The following is a 20,395-nucleotide window of genomic DNA, read 5'->3' as shown; positions in this document are numbered from 1 at the left end:
CCAGTCAAATCACTGGACAATTCACATGGATAGGCCAGTCTGTGGCCAATCAGATCAACGAGTGTTCATACACTGACCAACGTTCAACTTATATGGATGGACACCATTCACAGTCTGCCCCACCTGTGGCCATTCAGATCAATGGAGTGTTCATACATTGACTAACCTTTAGCTTATAATATTGATAGAACGTTCACCAACAGACCGAACTGTGGGCAGTCACACCAAAACAAAGTTCCCAGAGCTAGTTCTCCATCTATTGCTGCACCACATCTTAACCAAACCTTACAATGGCCATTGATGAAGTGGCTCCAGCTGCTTTCCATGCTTCATGTCGATAGCAGTGTCAGCCATGACACTTTAAAGTAACAGGACATCTTCAAAAACTTTTCTGTAAAGCAGAACATTATTCATAAGTACTTCAAATGACTTGCCCACATATGTACTGCTATCTACCATTCCTGGCACCTTGCTCTAGATACTGCCAAACATACATATTTCCAATCTTATCTCTGCATAGGCTTTTAACCCCAAATGCCTTTTTAGAACGTTTAAGTTCTCATTCCTGTCGCTAATACCATCATTGCCCAAGATCTTGCTCCCTACCTCAAGGACATGAGATGGTTTCCTCTTTCTCAGCCTATCATCTGCTCGGTTCCTTCCCTGAGCTCTCTACCACCTTCTCTTCATTTGATACCACAAATGAAGTATCTACTCTTTCCTCATCTTCCTACACTACTATCTCTCCTCCTGATCCCCAACTCTACCAAAAATCTGTACTATTAACTCTCTACCGGTATAGGTCCATCATTTTTCCAGAGTGCAGTGATTACTATTCTGACAAAATAAATTCTGACCCTAACTAGTGTCTCAGGTGACCATCCCATCTCTCAGATCCAGTGCCCCTCCAAGCTGCTTGAGAGATTCTCTGCATCCTTCTCGCACACTTTCTTCTCTCACACAACCTACTGGGCCAGCCTCAGTCAGACCTTCGTTCCCAACACTCCAGAGACACAGAGCACTGACTAAAGGTGGGTACACATTTATACAATAGTCTGCCCACTCTCCCGATATCTGAAGTACGGGCTGTCCATTGTATAAGTGGACGGTCACAGCTGTATACACACACAGCCCAGCTGATCGGGAGTGTTGACCCGATCAGCCGGTGATTAAACAAGTGTGTACCCAGCTTTAGGTAAGTGAATGGTGTTACCACTTTTATAAGGCCATTACTCCTCATTGTCCTGGAACTCTACTCTTCATGTGTTGACCATTTATTGTGTTGACTGCAGACACTGTCAACCTTTTTGACCCTGTCGACATAATGACTGTCGAGTTTCCATCCGGTAACTCTTCAGGACAATGGCCTGTCCTGGTTCTCATCCTACTTATCAAATGGCTCCTAAAGTGTTTTCTTTTCTGGATCCACCTCCTCTTCCCTACCTCTATCAGATGGAGAACCGCAAGGTTCTCTGTTTATGCCACGTCTCTTGGCAAATTTATCCGCCGTTTCAGACTTCATTATCATCTCTCTGCGGATGATTCCCAAATATAGCTATCCTCTCCAGATCTCTCCCCATCTGTGTTGGCCCATGTCACATACTAGATGACCCCTTGACCCCTCGCCACCTCATATTCATCCTTTTAGTATTCCTACCAGCCAACAGAAGATGCCTACCTGACCTCTCCTCTTCTGCTAACAACAAGACCGTAATCGCTACCCAGTGGCAAACGCAGGATTTCTAGAGGGGGGTTTCCAAATGCAATTTACAATCTGCCACTCTGCGGAAAATTGGAGCAAGTGCTGGAGTCTGGGGGAGCGGTAGAAGGACCTAGTAACAACCCTGGACATTAATGTAAACAATGGTCTTTTATGCACTGCAAACTGTATGGAATACAGTATTAATATTTAACACTATAGATTGTCTATCGTATAGGCTGTATCAAACATATAAATCATATACAGTAAATAAGATAAGTGGCCAGGAAGAGGTTAAACATACAATTATAAATACACAAACATAATAGAACCAGTGCTACACTTTCTAAGCATATTCTCCCACCTCTTAGTAAGGCTCCTGTCTCTTCTTCCTAATAGCTGCTCTCTGGTCCAGTGCACTATATGAGGACTCAGATCCACACACTCAGCAAACTTGGTAGAGGAAGCTGGTACCACTGGGCATCTGCAGCAGCTCCGCTCTGTCCCTTCTGCATGGTTTGCGGGCGGTTCTGGTAATCGTACTATATATCATTGCTATTGTTGAGCCATTTGCCAAGAGGAGGGGTGTTTACGGGCAACCCCCCCCCCCCCCCCCCCCCGCATTTGCCTATATTGCTACCCCTTAAACTTATCACCTAGGTGTCAGTTTTGTCTCACAATTTTTCTTTGTTCCCCATATACAACCTGTTTCCAAAATCCTGTTACATACAGCAAAGAAACACAATACACCCATATCTCGCACATTACACTGTAAAGACTCTAATTCTTGCACTAACGGGCTGATTCTGAGGTGGGAACAACGTAGAAAAAGCAGATCACTTTGGACCTGGACAGACCACAAATACAGGACAGCCTCTTCCACATCGAACTCTCTCTGCACCTGTTACTTCTCCCCCCCCCCCTGCAGTGCAGCATGGTTTTTGACCCAGATGCCAAGCCTTTGATTTGCTCCCTTCAGACCCATAATCCTCCAGCATTGATTATTGTAGTAGCCTCCTTACTGGTCTTGCCCCAAAACTGACCTACCCCTACATTTCATTCGTGTCTACCTACGGACTGGCAATTCCTACTCCTATCTCCCCATCCTGCTCCCTTCACTAGGAAGTGGGAGCGGAATGTGTGAGATGCAGCCACTGTTTTGAGGGTGCTGGGCACTACCCGAGAAATCGTGACTCTCCCACCACTTCCAGTAGAGTCGATAAGTATGCTACAACCTTTATTGAATGCTGCGGTTAGATTCATTTTCCTTACAAAACATTCTTCAACTAATGCTCTGCTTTGTAAGTCCCCTACATTTGTTGCCTTCATTATGGCAAATTCAGTATAAAATACTTCAGCTTGCATCTTCCTTATATCAAAATATCACCTAGTTCCACCCCTTTGTTCTGCGCAAGATTTTTGTATGTCATCCACATTCATTACTTGCTCCCATACATGGTTATATGACTCTTTGTGGGCTCTGCACACATTCTGCAGATTTCCCGTCCTTGCACAACAAAACTTTCATCCATCCTTCAATCAGTCAGGCTTTCCCTCAAAACTCCCCTCTTCAGGCAGCTTATCATGTTCCGAAAGCACTTGCGTAGCCTCCAGAAGCTTTCCTGCTCTCATGTACAATCTCTCAGTACAGTTCACGCAAAACTTACATGTGTTCTCTTATTACACTTGCCATTCCTCTGGCCAACGTTGCTGTCTGACTGGATCATTTATAGCTAACTAAGGGGTCTATTCATGAAGCAGTGAAAAGTGTGGAGAAGTGAGCCAGTAGATAAGTTGCCCATGTCAACCAATCCGCGTTGAAGCAACATTTATAATTTGCATACTAAACAACTGTACGGAGCAGCTGATTGGTTGCCATGGCCAACTTCTCCACAGGCTCACTTCTCCGCTCTTTTCACTGCTTCATAAATAGACCACTAAGTACTTTTTACCCTTGCAATCTGGATGGATCAATGTGTTGCACTTAACCTCATGCATCAAATTCCTATTTCTCATACGTCCTAGAGGATGCTGGGGTCCACTTCAGTACCGTGGGGTATAGACGGTTCCGCAGGAGCCATGGGCACTCTTAAGACTTTTCAATGGGTGTGACTTGGCTCCTCCCTCTATGCCCCTCCTCCAGACCTCAGTTTTAGAAATGTGCCCAGGCAGACTGGATGCACTGTGAGGAGCTCTACTGAGTTTCTCTGAAAAAGACTTATGTTAGGTTTTTTATTTTCAGGGAGAACTGCTGGCAACAGACTCCCTGCTTCGTGGGACTGAGGGGTCAGAACTAGGAACCAACTTCCTAAAGAGTTTCATGGCTCTGCTTCTAGCTGACAGGACACCATTAGCTCCTGAAGGGAACTGAACGCTAGCCGTGCCTAGATGCTCACTCCCGCAGCACGCCGTCGCCCCCTTCACAGAGCCAGAAGTCAGAAGACAGGTGAGTGTTGGAAGACAGATCTTCAATCAAGAAAGTGTTGGCTAAAGGTACAGCGCGGCGCGCCATGTTGCCCACACAGGCACAGGCACTGCAGGGTGCAGGGCGCGGGGGGGGGGGGGGGGAGCCCTGGGCAGCATGAAACCTATGGAAACTGGCATAAATAAGGGGCATAAATTGCTGAGGCACAGTCCTACCCCTGCCAGTATAAAAAATTACTAGTACTGATGTCAGGCGCTATCAACAGTTATAAATAGTGTATAAATAAATAGATAATTCTCTTACAGCTCATACAATTTAAATAGCCGCAAACAAGGTGAAATGGCCTGTGGAAATGGCCAACACAATCACACCTGATTAAAACCAGGTGTAGCAAAAATAATTCTAGTTAACCTCTTGCGCTATTGAATTAAAGGTAACATGACTTGAAGACACTTAATTAATGATTGAAATAGATTTAATATCCATAAAATAAATTATAAACATAAAAATGAATAGTTAAGTATGCGCATACACATAAAAAGATAAATACTAAACTTTACTAATGAGCATAAGAGGTGGATCATATAATTAATTGTGACCATGTATGAATAATCAGTATTCATACGTTGACAGTGTCCTTTATTTGGTATTTTCAACATGGAACAGTCCCATTAATTGTGCTCGTAGAAATGAGTTTAGGTGTGTACCAAGTAGGTAAATCGAACCACTATATCAGTTGTAAATGGTCCTTTTGTACATGGAGAAAATCTCCAAACAGCACGGAGAGGATAAATGTCACCTGGGGTTTGGTGCACAGCAAGCACATATGTGAAACTCCCGGTTACCACTGTCCGTGGATGGTGTACTCCGTCTTCTGCTGTGTCAGGTTATCACACACACACACCTTACTTCGCATTAGGGGATGGAGGTTGTATCAGGCTCCCGGAGCTTTGCGCACTGCAGGCGCTGATTAGATGATTCCGCTCCCGTCTTCAAGCCGCCGCATATAGCGTCCTCCCGTCTCCCGCTTATCGGTCTCAGGCAGTATTGTACATCAATAGGACCTACTGTCAATTGTCCGTTAGGTCACACAGGGCTCCTTCTCTGACGCGTTTCGCTTCTAATTGAAGCTTCCTCATAGAGTAATGACTTTTAGACAATAAAGCCCTTTTTATATATAGCAGCCTCATATTCAATTGGTGTAATCATCCACCTAAAATAGTAACACCTGTCTAAGATCCACCTCCTGATCCACCTCTTAGCTCACCTGTTCCTTAATTAAAAAAATTCACGTTAACCTTTCATCTGCCCGTCTGTCTATAAACACATCTTTCAGAAATAGCAGGATAATAATAAATATACAGTTACATGAATATTATCTCTAAGCATAATGGAGTACCCTATTTTTGTTCAATAATTCATCATAAACCATAATCATGGTGGTAAAAATATATAGGGAAAAAAATATATATAAATAAAAAGTAAAAAATAAAAAATATATATATGGGTCATAGACCATTCGGGAATCGAACTGGGTACTCTAGCTATGGTAAACCAAGACTCTACCTCCAGGCTATGTAGCTACTTAATAGAATGTTACATTTTTATACATATACAGAGATGATAATAGATCAACAATAAACAATACAACTATATGGAGAATCTCAAGCACCTATTCTATCTATCAATATTTCATCCTTCAGTCAAATACAATCTTTATTGCATACATTATCAAAAATGCATATATTATGCTTGCCTGCACACCAAAAAATATATACATATAAAATATGGGGCAATCTTATCACATCACATTAAGTCTTATTTCGTCCGGAACTCGAACCAATTAAACTGGTTAATCTAGCTATGGTGAACTGGTGATCTACCTCCAAACTATTTTACTTCTAAATAAATTTCTACGTTTTTAATAAAGATGATGATACTTCTATGACCCCAAATCTAAGGGAGCATTCTTATACCTCTATTCTATAAGTTCATATCTATAAGGTGAACCAGAGGTATTTTTTGCTCTAATGCAGACTAACCACTCTACTTATTTTAAAAAAGCTCAACAGATACTGTCTAATTTTTATTATATTTTAATTTATATTTTTATTTTTATTTCTATGTTTACTTTATGAATGCCTTCCAATATAAGGATAGTCGGTCTTCTCTTCAAACGTGCAATCTGGGAATGGCCTGTAACTGCTAGACCACCACTCCCTACACATTTCCAAGAGGATTCCAAACAATCCTCAGTTGGCAAATGATTCAAAATCTATGCACTCATTCAACCCTGCAGGGGCCAATGTTCTTAATTGGAATATCCATAGGGCTTCTTTCTCGCACAACTTGCGGTACCTGTCACCCCCACGAATAAAAAATTACATCATAAAAGCCGAGGAGAAACACACCATTGAAGAGTGGAGATTCCTCCTCAGTCAGCCAGCACACTGCTCAGCGCCATTTTCTCTCTCTCCTCAGGCTGCAGACACAAAGCTGGTCCTCCTCCACTACTGAACAAGTATCGGGGTGCAAAACAGGAAGGGGGGACGACAGTGAATTTGGTGCTATATAATTGTGTGATTAACATTATAAAAGCGCCACATGTCAGTGGGCGTTTTGTGTTCACAGACATTGTGTTACTGGCGCTGGGTTGTGAACTGGCAAATCCTATCTGTGTCCCTCTGACAGATTTTACTGTGGGTCTGTCCCCCTATAAGTCCCGGAGTGTCTGTGGTGTGGTTGTGCACGTGTGTGACATGTCTGTGGCAGGGAACTCTGTGGAGACATGTTAGGGACACAAAGGTGTAATATGACACCAAAAGCCTGACTGGGTGAAAGGTTACATGATAGCGTGAATCATATCAGTAAGATGTTGGACTCAATCTCATACAGAAAATGAAAATAATCTTTTGAAGATGTGATTTTTTTTTATAGTTCTGCCTTTCATCTACAGGGACTTTTCTGGGTCACATACAAATTTGCACAAGTAGTACAAACTGATACCGACACGGACTCTGATTCCTGTGTCGACACTAGTGATTCCAGGGGAATAGGTCCTAAGTTAGCAAAAATGCATTCAAAACATGTTTTAGCTACAAAGGAGGTGTTAGAAGTTACGAAGCCCCCTCTTTTACCACAAGTAGAGGGTTTACTTTAGTAAAGAAGTAATGTAATTTTCCCTCCACCTCAGGCAGCTTACCTTTTTCCAAAAAAGGTGGGAGTCACCCCGCATTTTAGACAGGGCCCTGTCATAAAAGAGAAAATGTGTTTCTCCCTGCGCCTGGAATGGCTTCACTTAAGGAGCCGACAGACCGCAAGTGAGTGAGGTGATCTATTGATGTGGCCAATGGGACACTACTCAGGCCTACCATTGTCTGTGAGTGGGTGAGTAGTGCTATTGAAAAGTGGTCAGAAAACTTGTCATTAGACATTGACACAATAGATACTCCTAACGTTAGGTCATATCAAAGACGCTACTGCGTACATACTAGAAACCATGAAATATATTGGTTTCTGGGGATCAAGAACCGCTACCAGGGCAGTATCGGCTCGGAGGACGTTGTGGATTTGCCAGTGGAATGCTGATGCAGATTCCAAAAGAAATATGGAGGCTCTCCCGTATAAAGGTGAGGCCTTGTGTGGTGATGGGCTGGATGCGTTAGTCTCAGCGGCTACCACAGGTAAGTCGACATTCTTGACTTATGCTCCTACACCGGCGAAAATCACACATCACACATCACTCTCACATACAGTCCTTTCGGCCCAACAAATACAAAAAGGCCAAAGGTTCCCCCTTTTTTGCAGGTAGGGGAAAATAAAATAAATCCGCAGTGTCTCCCGGATCGCAGGAGCAGAAGTCCACCCCTGCTTCTGCCAAATCTGCAGCATAACGCTGGGGCTCCCTTACGGGAGTCCGCTCGGGTGGGAGCTTGTCTGAAACTTTTTAGCCAAATCTGGATTCAATCTGGCCTGGACCAATGATTATTACAAATAGTGTCCCATGGGTACAAACTAGAGTTTCAAGACGTACCCCCATGCCGATTTTTCAAATCTATCTTGCCAGCTTCTCTTCCGGGAAGAGAGGCAGTAACAACGGCAATTCAAAAATTATGTCAGGATCAGGTCATTGTCCTGGTACCCTTGGCAAAGTAAGGAGAAGGTTTTTTATTCAAGCCTCTTCGTAGTTCCGAAGCTGAGGGTAGTGATATCTAGTCTGGAAGAGGGGGACTTCATGGTGCCAGTAGACATAAAAGATGCTTACTTGCATGTTCCCATTTATCCTCCTCACCAAGCTTATCTGAGATTCACAGTACAGGATTGCCATTACCAGTTTCAGATGTTCCGTTCGGACTCTCCACAGCACCAAGGGTATTCACCAAGGTGATGGCGGAGATGATGGTCCTCCTTCGTTAAAAAGGAGTCAATATAATTCCTTATCTGGTCGATCTCCTGATAAAAGCGAGATCCAGGGAACAGTTGGTGCAGAACATCGCACTCTCCCTGTCAATACTCCAACAACACGGTTGGATCATGAATTTTCCAAAGTCGCAGTTGGAACAGACGACAAGATTGTCCTTTTTAGGGATGATTCTGGACACAGAAGTACGGAGAGTATTTCTTCCAGTGGAAAAGGCTCTGGAAATCTAGAAAATGGTCAAACAAATATTGAAACCAACAAGCGTGTTGATTTATCAATGCATTCGGTTGTTGGTAAAAATGGTAGCGGCCTACGAGGCCATACAGTTTGGCCGATTTCATGCCAGAGTATTCCAGTGGGACCTGTTGGACAAGTGGTTCGGATCCCACCTACACATGCACCGGAAAATAATCCTGTCCCCCAAAGCCAGGATTTCGCTCTTGTGGTGGCTACACAGTTCTCACCTACTAGAGGGACGCAGGTTTGGGATTCACGACTGGGTCTCCTATTAACCATGGATGCAAGTCTCCGAGGCTGGGGAGCTGTCACACAGGAGGAAAGCTTCCAAGGAAAATGGTCAAGTCAGGAAGCCTGCCTTCACATAAACGTTCTGGAATTGATAGCCATTTACAACGGCCTTCTACAAGCGGTAGATCTTCTTCAAGATACCGTGCAGATTCAGTCGGACAATGTAACAGCAGTCGCGTAAATAAACAGGCAAGGCGGAATGAAAAGCAGAGCGGCAATGGCAGAGGTGACAAGGATTCTCCTCTGGGCAGAAAGACATGTTAGAGCTCTGTCAGCAATTTTCATTCCGGGAGTGGACAACTTCGAAGCAGACTTCCTCAGCAGACACGATCTCCATTCAGTAGAGTCGGGCCTCTACCAAGAAGTCTTCACAGAGGTAACAAGTCTTTGGGGAGTTCATCAAGTAGACATGATGGCATCTCGTCTAAACAAGAAGCTTCAGAGATATTGTTCCAGGTCGAGAGACCCTCAAGCAATAGCAGTGGATGCACTGGTGACCCAGTGGGTGTTTCGGTCGATATGTTTTCCCTCCACTTCCAACGATTCCAAAAGTTCTCAAAATAATAATAAGAACAAGAGTTTGAGCAATCTTCATTGCCCCACACTGGCCAAGGAGGGCTTGGTATCCAGATCTTCAGGAGTAGCTCATAGAAGATCCTTGGCCTCTTCCTCCTCGAGAGGACCTACTACAGCAGGGGCCGTGTGTGTATCAAGACTTAACGCGGCTACGTTTGATGGCATGGCTGTTGAGCGTCGAATCCTATCCCGAAAGGGTATTCCCAAGGAAGTCATCCCCACTCTTATTCAGGCCAGGAAAGGAGTAACGTCTAAACATTACCACCGTATTTGGAGACAATATGTGTCTTGGTGTGAATCCAAGAAGGCTCCTACGGAAGATTTTGAGTTGGGACGTTTTCTCTATTTTCTGCAGGCTGGTGTGGATGCGGGCCTTAGAGTGGGGTCAATCAAGGTTCAGATTATGGCTTTATCAGTTTTCTTTCAAAAACAATTGGCCTCCTTTCCAGAAGGTCAGACGTTCGTGAAAGGGGTTCTGCACATCCAGCCTCCATTTGTGCCTCCAGTGGCACCATGGGACCTTAATGTGGTGTTGCAGTTCCTTCAATCAGATTGGTTTGAACTTCTGCAGGAGATAGAATTGAAGTTTCTCACTTGGAAAGTGGTGATGCTTTTGGCCTTGGCATCCGCAAGGCGGGTGTCTTGAGATAGGGGCCTTGTCTCACAAGAACCCTTACCTGATCTTCCATGAAGATAGGGCAGAGTTAAGAACTCGTCAACAATTTCTTCCAAAGGTGGTTTTGTCCTTCCACATAAACCAACCTATTGTGGTGCCAGTAGCTACTAACACTTTCACTGAGTCACAGTCTCTAGATGTGGTTAGAGCTTTGAAGATCTATGTTGCAAGAACAGCTCGATTACGGAAAACAGAGGCTCTGTTTGTCCTGTATGCTCCCAGCAAGATTGGTTGTCCTGCTTCTAAGCAGACTATTGTGTGCTGGATCAGAGGGACAATTCAGCACGCTCATTCTACGGCAGGCTTGCCGGTATCGAAGTCGGTGAAGGCCTATTCTACTAGGAAAGTGGGCTTATCCTGGGCAGCTGCCCGGGGCGTCTCGGTTTTACAACTTTGCCGAGCAGCTACTTGGTCAGGGTCAAACACATTTGCTAAATTTTATAAGTTTGACACCTTGACCGATGAGGACCTCAAGTTTGGTCAATCGGTACTGCAGGGTCATCCGCACTCTCCCGCCCGTACTGGAGCTTTGGTATAACCCCATGGTACTGAAGTGGACCCCAGCATCCTCTAGGACGTATGAGAAAATAGGATTTTTATACCTACCGGTAAATCCTTTTCTCCTAGTCCGTAGAGGATGCTGGGCACCCGACCCAGTGCGTACTTTACCTGCAGTTTGTTCTTTATAGTTACACAAGTTGTGTTTCATTTGTTTTCAGCATGTTGCTGTAAATGATTCATGCCTGTTGGCGTGTGTCATGTTGAATGCCATGTTGTGCGGTATGGTTGAGGTGTGAGCTGGTATGAATCTCACCACTAGTATAAAAGTAAATCCTTTCCTCGAAATGTCCATCTCCCTGGGCACAGTTCCTATAACTGATGTCTGGAGGAGCGGCATAGAGGGAGGAGCCAGTTCACACCGTTGAAAAGTCTTAAAGTGCCCATGGCTCCTGCGGAACCGTCTATACACCCCATGGTACTGAAGTGGACCCCAGCATCCTCACGGACTAGGAGAAAAGGATTTACCGGTAGGTATGAAAATCCTATTTTCTCTATAGAGCTAGGCTTGTGAGCAGGGCCCACTTACCTCTCTATCTGTTATAATACACTCTTTTATTAATGTTTTGTTTTGTAAAGCGCAACAGAACATCCTGGTGTTGTATAATGCCGCTTTCAGATCGCAAATGCCGGATCCCACCCGGTTAGAGAAACGTGTCCTTACCGGGTGGGATCCGGCATTTGCTCTTATTTGCTGGCTTTCCGACCCGGCAATATACCGGGTCGGTTGCCATAGCAGCGGGTTGCCATAGCAAGCTTATCTCCTGCGCCGCCTCTCCCTATGCTGTGAATGGGAGCCGTGTCGCATCGAAATGGCTCCCATTCACACTGCGCCTGACCCGGTAATATCCCTTCTTTTTTACCGGGTTGAGTTACCGGGTCGGGCGACCCGCTAATTCGGCCAAAGTGCTTTCACATCGCACACTGGCAATATGCTGTGTCGATACCGGGTTATTTGTGCGATGTGAAAGGGGTATAAATGTAATAAATATACATTCACATACTGACCAACCTATAGTTAATTGGATAGCTAGGACTGTGCTTTTAGGTAAGTAACAAAGCTGTGAGCTCTATATCTATTTTGCAGTGAGTGGGAACATAAGTCTTTACAATACACAACTATTTTTGATATAAATGGTTCTGCTTACATTGTCTTAGGTGTGCATAGGGAAATCTAATCAGTCTTATCACAAACTGACTTATAACAATCTCCTGAAAGTACTCGGAGTATGTAAATTATAGCTCTAACTCAGGGGTGGGGAACCTTTTTTCTACCGAGGGCCATTTGGATATTTATAAAATCCTTCGGGGGCCAAAAAATGGGTGTGGCCAGTTAAAATGGGACGTGATACACATATGCCCCCAATAGTGCAGTGCCAGATCCACAATTGCCCCCACAGTGCCAGGTATACAAATGCCCCCACAGTGCCAGGTATACAGATGCCCCCACAGTGCCAGGTATACAGATGCCCCCACAGTGCCAGGTATACAGATGCCCCCCCCCACAGTGCCAGGTATACAGATGCCCCCCCCCCCCCACAGTGCCAGGTATACAGATGTCCCCCCCCCACAGTGCCAGGTATACAGATGTCCCCACAGTGCCAGTTATACAGATGCCCCCACAGTGCCAGGTATACAAATGCCCCTCACAGTGCCAGGTATACAGATGCCACCACAGTGCCAGGTATACAGATGCCACCACAGTGCCAGGTATACAGATGCCCCCACAGTGCCAGGTATACAGATGCCCCCACAGTGCCAGGTATACAGATGCCCCCACAGTGCCAGGTATACAGATGCCCCCACAGTGCCAGGTATACAGATGTCCCCACAGTGCCAGGTATACAGATGTCCCCACAGTGCCAGGTATACAAATGCCCCCACAGTGCCAGGTATACAGATGCCCCCACAGTGCCAGGTATACAAATGGCCCTCACAGTGCCAGGTATACAGATGTCCCTCACAGTGCCAGGTATACAGATGCCCCCACAGTGCCAGGTATACAGATGCCCCCACAGTGCCAGGTATACAAATGCCCCCCACAGTGCCAGGTATACAAATGCCCCTCACAGTGTCAGGTATACAGATGTCCCCACAGTGCCGGGTATACAGATGCCCCCCTGTCTACCCCCCCCTCCGCCCCGTCCCGCTTACCGCTCCTTTCGGCGGGTACACAGAGGAGAGCGCGGCTATGTTGGGCGGCGGCGTGTAAGACTTGAAACCAGCCGCCGGTTCGAGAGCCAATCAGAGCTCGCGGACCGGCAGCCGCGGCTCCTGTTTGGCTGCCGGTCTGCGAGCTCTGATTGGCTCACGGACCGGTGGCTGTTTTCAAGTCCTACACGCTGCCGCCGCCGCCCGACAATAGCCGCGCTCTCCTCCGTGTGGTGACAGCTGAGACACGCTTCCGCCGGACTGTGCGGCGGCGTCTCACTGAGAGGAGCGGGTGGGCCGGACCAAACGGCTTCGCGGGCCTTATACGGCCCGCGGGCCGGAGGTTCCCCACCCCTGCTCTAACTAGATCTTTAGCATTTGATATTTGCCAACATATGTAACACATGGGGCAGATGTAATAGGGCAGATGTATTAAGCCTGAAGAAGGGATAAAGAAGTGATAAAGCGGTGATAAGTGCAAGGTGATAACGCACCAGCCAATCAGCTCATAAGTCATTTTACAAATTGGAGCTGATTGGCTGGTGCGTTATTTCCTTGCACTTATCACTTCTTTATCCCTTCTCCAGACTATATACATCTGCCAACATGGGTGGTGATGTATCAAGCAATTAAGAGTGGAGATGTGCGCAATTGGAGAAGTTGACCATAGCAACCAATCAGAATCTAACTACTGTTTTATAGATTGTGCTTAATAAATGCTACCTTGAAGCTGATTTGTTGCTAGGGACAAATGCTCCACTGGTCCACGTTTTTACTCATTTCACTTCTTGACACATCTACCAATATGTTATTTACCTTATGCCATCACTTTTGCTGTAGTTATTTTATTATTATCATTATTATTATTATTAATAATGGTTTCTTATATAGTGCAACAAATTCCGTTGCACATTACAATTTGAAATAGTGATAACATAAAACAGAACAACTGCAAACAGTGAAGAAAACAAAACTGGGTAATTACAGACAGACATAGAGGAATGAGGGCCCTGCTCGCAAGCTTACATCTATAGGGAAATAGGGATAGATACACAAGGATAGGTGCTATCTATCGCATAATGGCCTACCAGACTGCAAAGGTTGTTGGTGGGCTGCATGATATGGTCACACAGCAATGATGAACCGGGGTCAGGGATATGTGAAAGTGAAGGAAGAGAAAATATGCGGACTGTACAGTGGGGATGTCATTGGATAGGGAAGTTTATGAAAGTTATGTGGGTAGTTCTGGAATTTGATACGCTTGTCTGAAGAGGTGAGTTTTCAAGGAACGCTTGAAGGTTTGGAGACTAGAGGAAAGTCTTATTGTGCGTGGTAGGGCATTCCACAGAGTGGGTGCAGCCCAAAGAAAGTCCTGCAATCGTGCATGGAAGCAAAAAATGAGTGTGGATGAGAGACGTAGATCTTGTGCAGAGCGGAGAGGTCGGTTGGGAGATATTATGAGAGGAGATTACGTTGGTCTAGTTTCGTACCTTTACATTGGTCTTACTAGTATAGATTTGTGCATACTGTGATTGCTGTTATTAGTAAAGTAACTTAAAGTACACATTATAGCGATCCTGTACGGTTTTATCACAGTGACCTGTACAGTGTTGGGTTCTCAGCCGGGATACGGGCGTAGAGAGAAGTTTGCGTTCACGTGTGCTAGAGCCACCAGCTACAGTCAGTAATATATATCTCACCTTTCAGCTCGTCCTGCTCAAGAGACAACTGTATTCTGTTCTACAAAGTAACGTGTTGTCATTTGGCTGGTCCGGATCTCAGAGTATTGTTACCTGCACTGCTCCGCGGTCATACATGGTGGTGGAATATCATCTGTGTATACAGTTGTGGAATATTCCCGTCTTCCGAATGTAAAGAAAAATCAGATAAAATACATTTAGAATCCACAAAAGTGCAATGATACAGCGCAAGGGGTGGTCTTCTGTATGCCGAATGTCGGGATCCCGGCACACAGTATACCGGCGCCGGAATCCCGACACCTGGCATACCGACAAGTATTCTCCCTCGTGGGGGTCCACGACCCCTCTGGAGGGAGAATAAAATAGTGTTGCGCGCGTAGCGCAGCGAGCCCGCAAGGGTCTCCTTTGCGCTCGCCACGCTGTCGGTATGCCGGCGGTCGGCCTCCCGGCGCCGGTATGCTGGTCGCCGGGAGCCCGAGCGCCGGCATACCATACTACACCCAGCGCAAGTGCTCTATTATTGTCATTGCTGCTTTTGCGCAATTGCACTCGGTTCTATGGGGAGGCACGTGAACTTGCCGACTGATGCTGTCGGCTTTGGTGCGATAGTTTGCATTGGCCAATCGGCGCATCGAGCTGGTACTGGAGAGTAGGCGGGAGAACAATGGAAACACAGAAACAAGGGTTGATTTTTGCTGGACAAGATTATTTCCTATGGGTTTTCTATGATATCCCGACGGTCATGAATCATGACAGTGGTATCTTGACAGTCAACATCCTGACACATCTTCATGAGTATTTTAACCCTATCAGTCTCCTCCCACACCCTTACCCTAACCCACCCCTCCCGCAGCCTCACCCTAACCCACCCCTCCCGCAGCCTCACCCTAACCCACCCCTCCCGCAGCCTCACCCTCTCCCACCCCTCCCGCAGCCTCACCCTCTCCCACCCCTCCCGCAGCCTCACCCTCTCCCACCCCGCCCGCAGCCTCACCCTCACCCACCCCGCCCGCAGCCTCACCCTCACCCACCCCTCCCACAGCCTCACCCTATCCCTAGTACCTGACCCTAATACTTAGTCAGGATTTCGACAGTCGGGATGCCACTGTTGGGATTGTGACCGCTAGGATGGCGGCTGCCGGGATCCAAACTACAGATGGAGCCCTGCTTATCTATCCCTTTAATAGGACTAACTGAGCCAGGGCAGTCGGACTTAATCCCCTGCTGTATTGTTCTCTCTGTATTGTATTGCAGCTGAGAACACTAGATGAAAGACTTAGACTAATAAGCCTTGGTGCACCAAGGTGCAGCAGAGAAGGCTAGATGAGCAAGGCTCCATCTGTACAGCTCTTTGCTATCTATGCCATTTACAAGTAATTAGTGTCTTACGTTGGGGTAACGTCTGCCATTCTGATTCCCCATTGTGGGTCCAGAACATGGAACTAAAGCTTCTTACATGGAAGAGGGCTGAACTGAAATGATATTTACAGTCTGCATAATAACGACTTCATATACTGTAGTGTGTGTAATATACATGAAACGCTATAAGCGGCACAGCCTGGCACACAGTTGCCGGTACAGGGCGAAATGTTGTTGAAGTGTTTATCCTAGTGTGAGCCGGCATGTTCAATGCACGCATGCCCTTTGTCTTGTAAGTTGGATGCTCTGCCAGAACCGCGGCGCATCTGACCTGTACGTAGGCGGCTCTTTGACCTTGTGCCTTTCTGCTCCTCAGACAGCCTGTTTCCGGGAGGAGAGAGACGTCTTGGTGAACGGGGACAGTCAGTGGATCACTACCCTGCACTACGCCTTCCAGGATGACAACTACTTAGTGAGTTCCCATTTCTGTACTGTAGAAGGGTCATTGGCCCACAGGATAGAAGGTTTTCTCGGCAACACTCATACACATTAATGCATATTTTGGCAAATGTCTTTCGTTGTGTGTATTTGTTATTGCTGCGTCTCTGTTGTTGGCTGCTGCATGTTGCCATATTACCCGGGACCCTGCACACGCAGAGATTGGAGACCGTGGCGGGATTCTCCGTTCTCTTCCTAGATGAGCGTGGTGTATATAAATGTGCAGCACAATGTCATAGATCCCCGTGGTCAGTTACTCTGTACACACTGGTATAATAGAATATCGCCACCATAGATGTTGCTGCAGTAATTCTCTCCGTCTCGGCTTCATTCATTATTTAGAAACCGTTTTGGGTGGTGAGTTACCAAGATAAATTGAAGAGTGATAAAGTACCAACCAGTCCGCTACGGTAATGTTACGGGTTGTGTTTGAGAAAAATAAAGCCAGGAGCTGATTGGTTGGTATTTTATCTCTCTCCACTTTATCTCTCTCAAAGCATTGATAAATCTCCCCCTTGGAGAGCAATCCAAAGCGCTGCACTTGGCTTGTGGAACGTTTCAGGCCTTGCTTCTTTCCCGTCCACAAAGCCTCTTAATTTGCCCAAATTTTGACATCATTACCACAAATATTTAATTGCAGCTCTGCATGATATATTAATTAGTAATATAATAAATAATATAATATAATATAATATATAATATATAATAATATAATAATAAAGCATAACGCACAAAAAAAAACCCAACATTAAGAATCTGGGAAGGTGGAGGTTTCGGGTTTGAACTTGCAGATGATAAAGTAACGGTGGATATGTCGCTCTCACACTGATGGGTGTTAAATCCCACCTAAATCCTTACGAAAACAATTTAAACTGAAGTAATGCAAACTCTTAATATTTAAAGAGCTGCAGAAGTTGGAGAAATAACGTAGCGGTGAACCCCATGCAGGATTCGGTCCCAGAACGTATATATTATAAAAACTTTTATATTATATGCCGGAGCCTGAAACCCTGATTCATTTACAGTTTAAAAACCACCAATTTCCTTAATACGTAGTTACTCCAGTGCTCCGTTCTCCGGGCCCGATTCAGGTTTGTACATAAGTACAATGGTTTATCTACTGTACAAATCCGATGGTTTACTAGTTTTAAAGCGGCAATTTTTTCAAGGAAAAAAAGATACGTTTGAAAAGATTGCTGCTTTAAATCTAACGGCTAAATCTGCAAAAACTTTCCACCTGCCGCCTCTCGCAGGCGGTCCCACTTGGGCCACAGTCACTGTGCATTTCCCTGTCTATATGATATGTGTTAGTACTTGTTTGGGAAATCTTAGAATGGACTGTAGCCTCGGTTACACACATCACAATGTTACATCTCGTCATCCTTCTCCTAACGCTCTCTTCTTCTTCTCCCCCCCGCAGTATCTGGTTATGGATTACTACGTCGGAGGAGACCTCCTTACTTTGCTCAGCAAGTTTGAGGACAGGCTTCCGGAGGACATGGCTCGTTTTTATTTAGCCGAAATGGTCATGGCCATTGACTCTGTCCACCAGCTCCACTATGTCCACAGGTAAGACCATCCATGACCAGGAGTCCAGGAATTCTAGATTGTTGTCTTGAGAGGTTCTCTGGGACAGAAACTAGAAGATCTGACACTTGAGGTTGCGTCACGTGTATTTAGATACTGATGTCCTCTGATGTTTGACTTGTGTGTCATCCATGTTGTGTTATTAGGTGATAGAGAAGATGTCTCAGTTTTTCTGGGATGATGAGTTCAGGTCTGTCATTAAAATCGGTTTTCTGTAAAACGATCTTCCACTTAATAAAAGCAGACATTTTTATTCTCTGTCAGTCTACTAATTCAGAAGTCACTAATTCGCAAGTCACGAAGTGACGACGCTCAGTTCCTAGTGTGTTTACAAGAGGGCCGCCACCGCTCTGTGCAGATGAGGGGTAAACTGTAACACTATATATTCTCACTCCCCTCCATAAAATATGTTGACTTTACATTTATTGTCTTCATTACGTTACTCCTCTGGGTGACTGACGAACCCGTCTGTGTACGTTTAGGGTCGTAGGCTGGCACTAGTGCCCATTGCAATCTGATTTTACAGACCGACGAGTCATTTGGGTTCGCAGGTCACAGCGCCAGCCAGGGCCCATGCCGTCACTATGATACAGCTGTTCTGCAAAAATGTACGGTATGCGTGATTTGTGACTGTAGCACCTGGTAATTCTGTCAGCCGGTGGGCACCGTAGCAGCTGTGATCTGCCTGTACGAGGCTTGTTGGCGTCTTCGCGCAGAATTGTCCATTATGAAATATAACCTGAACAGACCTCTCAGAAGTAAAGAGCATCTCTCTGTTTAATATAATACTTGCATAAAAATTATTTTCATTCATTTTTCCCAAGATTTTAAAAAGCAAATAAACGCCCCTCGTGGTCCCCAGTCTCCACCCCCAATCCTTACCCATCCCGCACGCAGCTGCCCAACCCTGCAGTGCTATTGTCTTCATTTAAATCTAACGGCTAAATCTGCAACAGTCTAACTCTGCACAATCCTGCCAAAGCTGGGACTGTTTATCATGGCCATAAAATTCGTCATCCAAAGTAGCTTTTATTGGCAATGTCTCGGGTGAATATGACATTGGGAAAATGACTAAAGGTAAATATATGACAGTGTTGTGGATGGTACTGGAGTTATTATACAATGGCAGAAGTTGTACCAGAAGTGTTCTTTTCTCTGCATATTCCTGAGCTGTTTGTTTATTCCCAGTGGGAAGTGACACTGATTGCACAGGATCTACAACGACCAACATGATATACACGTATCTTTGTAGTAAAGGAGCAGAATACCAAAACTCTACATTGATATATAGAAGGGCTATAAATCGCCCCCCTATGGAATAATTCACATTACGTTTTCTTATCAAAATGGTATTCTTACCACTCACCTACACGGAGTGCGCTGTAATGTCTCCAATACATGCAATCCAGGCAATAATTGGTTGCTTAAGTATTCATCACCTTGTGTCAAGACCTGGTAGAAGCACCTTTAGCTGCAGTGACGACATATTTGGGATAGAACTGTGGTCTGCTCTCTGATTGGATCTCGTTTGTGTGATGGAGCTGTGGTCTGCTCTCTGATTGGATCACGTGTGTGTGATGCAAATGTGGCCTGCTCTCTGATTGGGTCATGTGTGTGTTATGGAAATGTGGCCTGCTCTCTGATTGGGTCACGTGTGTGTGATGGAACTGTGGCCTACTTTTTGATAGGGTCACGTATTTGGGATTTAAGTGTGGCTTGCTCTCTGATTGGGTCACTTTTTTGATACTTAAAACACTAGTATTTGGCTTTTGCTGGAATATATGAGGAGTACTTTTCAGTAACCATTTCCTAGATTTGCTTTACATATTCTTTGATCTTCACGATGAAGCTCTTTGGCAACAAAGCCACCTCTCACAGACGTGTATTTATTTTTAGATCAATTAAAACTAATTGTGCACAGATGGTTTCTGATCACTGAATTATGTGAAATTCCACTGTTAAGTCCACGATTCTATAGGCTGAATAATAGTTAAGCCGACACAGTGTGTAGGTCCTTAGTCTGGCTACTAGCACTGGCTCTGCCTAGTGAGTGAGCCATTGCGGCATCTCGTCATGTCACACGTTCCCCAGATGATTTCCCCACCACTCGCTCAACACAGAGACTCCAGACACCAAACATAAGAAGCCGCTTAATAATTCCGCTTGTACTTTCACAGCTGTTTTCCCCCTGAATGATAGAGAGCAATCGACGGCTACA

At 45.3% G+C, this 20,395-nt stretch overlaps 1 protein-coding gene across 5 annotated transcripts in view; it reads left to right on the top strand.

Moving 5' to 3' along the window:
- The window catches only part of CDC42BPA (CDC42 binding protein kinase alpha), a 289,458-nt gene that overhangs the window by 128,910 nt on the left and 140,153 nt on the right, over window positions 1–20,395 (top strand). For all 5 annotated transcript variants that reach the window (XM_063918950.1, XM_063918951.1, XM_063918949.1 and 2 more), the window contains exons 4-5: window positions 16,469–16,564; window positions 18,011–18,159. In XM_063918950.1, the coding sequence (XP_063775020.1) occupies window positions 16,469–16,564; window positions 18,011–18,159 (245 nt within the window). The remainder of the gene's footprint in view (window positions 1–16,468; window positions 16,565–18,010; window positions 18,160–20,395) is intronic.

The sequence above is a fragment of the Pseudophryne corroboree genome, chromosome 4 (assembly GCF_028390025.1).
Source record: "Pseudophryne corroboree isolate aPseCor3 chromosome 4, aPseCor3.hap2, whole genome shotgun sequence".
NCBI classification, from domain to species: domain Eukaryota; kingdom Metazoa; phylum Chordata; class Amphibia; order Anura; family Myobatrachidae; genus Pseudophryne; species Pseudophryne corroboree.
This window is presented reverse-complemented; position numbering and strand designations above follow the sequence as displayed.